At 50.2% G+C, this 4,412-nt stretch overlaps 2 protein-coding genes across 2 annotated transcripts; one reads left to right on the top strand and one right to left on the bottom strand.

Annotated features, from left to right (window-relative positions):
- Positions 1 to 1,135: 1,135 nt before the first annotated feature.
- Positions 1,136 to 1,669, top strand: PV07_12735 (E3 ubiquitin ligase complex SCF subunit sconC; the record flags this gene model as incomplete). Its single annotated transcript, XM_016400297.1, has 1 exon — positions 1,136 to 1,669. One exon carries the CDS (start codon positions 1,136 to 1,138, stop codon positions 1,667 to 1,669), a length of 534 nt encoding a protein of 177 aa, XP_016242056.1.
- Positions 1,670 to 2,097: 428 nt separating this feature from the next.
- Positions 2,098 to 4,289, bottom strand: PV07_12736 (uncharacterized protein). The gene has a single exon (XM_016400298.1). The coding sequence runs from the start codon at positions 4,089 to 4,091 to the stop codon at positions 2,280 to 2,282; it is 1,812 nt and encodes a 603-aa protein (XP_016242057.1). The 5' UTR covers positions 4,092 to 4,289; the 3' UTR covers positions 2,098 to 2,279.
- Positions 4,290 to 4,412: the final 123 nt, after the last annotated feature.

The raw sequence follows: 4,412 nt of genomic DNA on the forward strand, positions 1-4,412 counted from the left end.
CCCCCCCCTCCCTTCACCTGAACTTCTCCCAACCACTTCTATATCATTGGGTTCCCTTTTATATCAATGTCGAACGCTTTACCTAGTCTCTGTTGAGTGAACCAGTATTCATTCCTCGTCTGCTCTCTACTATGGTGGTTAGATTGAATCTGATCTCGATCATCTCCCTCACCCTCGGCCTCGCCTTTCATCACTCTCTCGCTACGCCCACGCCCACCAACGTGGCCAATGTCAATGGGAGCCGCTCCGACGGCTGCGTGTGGCAATTCAGTTCGACGGTGTGTGGCGAGGACGTCAGCGATCAAACGCTCGTGTATCCACAAACCAATACCTGTGTACCTCTACAAACTGGAATGAAGAATACCTGGACGAACGAGTGCTCAAATTGGTTTGGTGAGTTACTCTCTACGTGCTTTTCAGAAATGGTGGGAAGTCGCATCCTTTCATTCGGAGCTGATGAGGAGTCTCGATTAGGAGCTTGCACCATGTGGATTCAGCCGGATTGCTCTGGAGAGTGGTCCATGAGAATCGACGACCCCGCCCACACCCATTTAGGAACCTGCTTTTCAGAGTTCTACTATATCAAGGCGATGTCTTGTGAACCGGCATGATGGAGGACGACAAACCGTCGTTGAGACTTTAGAGAGTTCAGGATTTGCAGTCATTTACTTATAAAAACCTGGGTCGCTTAGCCGATTTGTCGATATTCCCGGAATACAGTATCAATGGGAAGCGTTAAATGGGACGGAAAAGGAGCCTAGATAAAAGAAAAAAGGGGGGAAAAATACTAAGTAGGAAAGAAGGTATGACTAGTTAATCGAGAGTGCGAAAACCCCTGGGGATGGAATAAAGAAACTGTACTGTCCCTAAATCAGACATTTAAAAGAGAACCCTTCACACTAGTGTATACGCCCATTTCGTGTCCCAAAGACCTGCATAAAAATCTAACTACATACGGTCGCAACACTTCCAGAGCTTTATCACCCATTTATAGAACAATGGGCTAACTCTAAGCGTTACTTGTAACACCGACGATCGACTTCAGAGATACGCTGTTGTTATTCAACGACTCTACTATGCCCTAGGGTTCCCCGAAACTCAGACAATAACCCGACGTCATTACGTACTGTCAGCTATGAACTCCAACGCTGGCGTTACATCACAAGCGTTGACCACTACCCACAGGTCTCCTGGAGAGCTCAAGAATCAGCTGACTCTCGAATGCGCCGACGGCAAGACGATCGTGGTTGATCGCGATATTGCCGAAGTATGCAGGCTAATTAAGGATCGAGTTGGCGATCGTGGTAAGGATGCCTTTAAAAAACCCATCCCGATCCCTTGCGTCAATGCCGCCGTTCTCAAGAAAGTGATCGAATGGTGCACCCGTCACAGGCAAAATGGCGTTCGGCCCGAGGACGGCCCCCACCTTTGGCAGGAGATCGCAGGGGTCGATATCTGGGATCAGGAATTCGTTCAAGTCGATCAAGAGATGCTTTTTGAGATCTTGCTTGCGGCCGACTACTTGGACATAGAAGGGTTACTTGATCTCTGCTTTGAGACGATCGCCAATTTGATGAAGGGAAAGTCACCCAGAGGAAGTCCGAAAGACCTTCAACATTCAGAAAGATCTAACTACGGAGGAAGAACAACAGATACGCGACGAAAATAGCGGTTTTATAGGGTTAGAGAGCGAACAGGGGAGCTTCGGTTGATCACAAATCCTTTCTTCTCAAAATCTACGATGTCGCTATGATAGGGCGCTTCGTCACACAGGGATATGGTTATAAGACTATTTTGACAATCAGAAGGGTATTACAGTATCCCCCCCTTACATCAATGTTTTATTCTCAGTGCCGCTATTTACTGTATCAATCTCGGCTCTACGTCTCTCAACCATTTTGAGGCTCACTAAACCCTTCTAAGAGCAGCACATTGGGGGGCTACTCAAATTACCCTCTGACGGTCCGTTGTATTAGACAATATCCCTACCCCTATCGCCAACGACACAAGGTCAAATGACTTTCGAATAGCTTTATGGGTGCTGATCATATCCAATATCTCGGTGCTAGCGTACAGTGTAAAGAGTTATGTAGTAGTTCCGGTCAGGCGAAAAAAATACCCTCCTATCGACATGAGTGGTGAAAAATTCTATCGATATGTGATGTTAAGTCTTTATTCAGTGGTAGTATGCCCACCACACTCAGTCACTTCGTCAATAGCTATGCCCTGGTACTTTCCCAGTTGAATATAGCCAAGGTATGTTGCTCGATAGGTGGCTTCTAGATCCCCGAACACTCTTGATCCAACCGCTCTATAAGTCGCCGTATCCCCACGTGGTTCGACGCACTTGCCCAGTCGTGAGCACATCTGCCGTCTGAATCTACTGCTCGGACATCCAGCTCCTTCCAGGCGAGCAGCACTTCCACGACACCGGAGCGGCCTTGGTCAGCTGCCCACATCAGAGCAGTCTTTCCTTTCACGTCGCCGGAATTTACACCCACCGAGTGCGAACACAGAAGCTTTTCGACAACGTTCACATGGCCACGCTCGGCCGCATAGGAGAGAGCTGTCCTGCCAGATGTGTCTCCGTCCCTGCAGTCGGCTTTCGAGTTAAATTGTTCGAGCAGAATCTCAAGAGCCTGGCCTTGTCCTCTTTTGGCGACCTCTAGAAAAAGAGCCGATATGGGATCGCACCCGCCGCTCCCAGCCTTTTCTGACGTCACCCCTAGGATTTTCCGAGCTATTGCACCATTTTCTCGTTCCGCTGCCCATTGGAATGCCGTCCACTTCAGCTTTCGATCTGCGTGAGCGAGGTCAACCTCCTCACCGTAGAGGAGGTTATCCACCACATCTTCGTGGCCATTACCCGCTGCCCATGACAATGCCGCCCGGCCATCGCATGTATCTGTGGCATTGGGAGAAGCGCCATGAAAGAGCAAGTCCTTCACAATCTGTGCATGGCCCTTTCTCGCCGCCGTGACGAGAGGGCTATGGCCGGAGCCGTTTATCGTTTGGACGACTTCGTTCTGTGTTAAGAGGAGGCTGACAAGATCGTCAAAGCCAGACGTAGCAGCCCAATATAGGCAGGTAAACTCCTGGTGATCACGTAGAGCCCATGACACTCGCGATGAAAACTCAGGCTCAAGGAAGAGCTTAGTGACGTCCGTGAATCCCTTCGCAACGGCCACCATGACCGGTGACATGCCCTCATCATCTTGGGCATTGAAGTCCACGTTTTGGGCGGCAAGAAGCAGCTTGACCATCTCGACGCGCTGGTTTTTCACGGCCCACCACAGTGGAGTTCGACTCTTTGAGTCCCTAGCATTAAGATCCAGTTGAATTGTCGCCTGCGTGTCAAGAGAGAGTGCCTTTTCAGTGGCCGCTGTTAAGCCGTAGTTGGCTAGAATATGTAGGAAAGATTGCTCTGGGATATACTCTTCGTGATTGCAGAACTGGTACACTTGGAAGGAGAGCTCTCTGCAGGAAGCGTCGTTCAAGGTTTGTACGATATGCGGCCATAACTTTGGCAAGCTGCGAGGCCCTGCATGCCGAACGTGGACTGGCCAGAAAGTAGCCGCGTATTCGATGAAAGGTTGAGCCCCCACCAGGCCTTTGTATTCAGCCGCACACCCAGACTTTGTAGTTGCATTGAACGGAGCGTGTGCTTTCCTAGCACCTGTGAGATATTTTAAACAGGTCTCTGCAGCCTCAAGGTGGAACTGGTTCAATCTGTCTTCGGGCCTTTTCTGTTGAAGGTGGTCTCCCGATAGAAGATGAACGAATGAGATTTGATCCTTTTCGATCTTCAATGCGTTGTCCCAGACGATGAGTTTGCGGGAAAGGCTTCCCTCAAGGTTCACGATAGCAGCCAGTTTGGCGATGAGTAGAGGGCGTTGCATAACGGCCGTATATTTGGGTAGCGACAACCCCGTCGTTTGAGCTCTCTTTCTGCCGTTTGGTTTCCCCGTGTTCTGCAGCATGCTCCGCGGTAGATTGTTGCATGGCGGATCCTCCTCAAGCAGAGGGATCTCAAAAGTTGGGTCAATCTCCATGGATCCTTTTAGTCTCTTCAGACAGGTGAACACTTGCATAGTTCTTGATGTCGGGCTTTACTGGCAGCGTTGATAGAGAGTAAAATTATTGCAGTCTTCCGTTTGAATCGTGCCGCATCGCTATGGTTACCGCGTACGGCTGAAAGCCCAGTCAGCCCCTCTCTACAGCCTGGAATACGCTGTAGAGGCTGGCTATCATGCGGGGCTAACTGGCTGGTGGAAATGCGCGGACCGCCGTGAGGCCCGTGAGAAAGTGCTCTTTAACCTTCCTAACTGGCTCGGTGTACTTGAGGGTGCCTTCAGGGGCTGTGCCTAATCAGGGCTCTCTCGACATGCCAAAACCCGTAGGCTCCCCCCCCC

This window comes from Cladophialophora immunda (assembly GCF_000835495.1).
Source record: "Cladophialophora immunda strain CBS 83496 unplaced genomic scaffold supercont1.103, whole genome shotgun sequence".
In the NCBI taxonomy this organism is placed as follows: Eukaryota; Fungi; Ascomycota; class Eurotiomycetes; order Chaetothyriales; family Herpotrichiellaceae; genus Cladophialophora; species Cladophialophora immunda.

What these genes read in the sequence shown, in the direction of transcription:
- PV07_12736 (XM_016400298.1), bottom strand. Translation starts at nt 4,091, where the DNA reads ATGCAAGTGTTCACCTGTCTGAAGAGACTAAAAGGATCCATGGAGATT.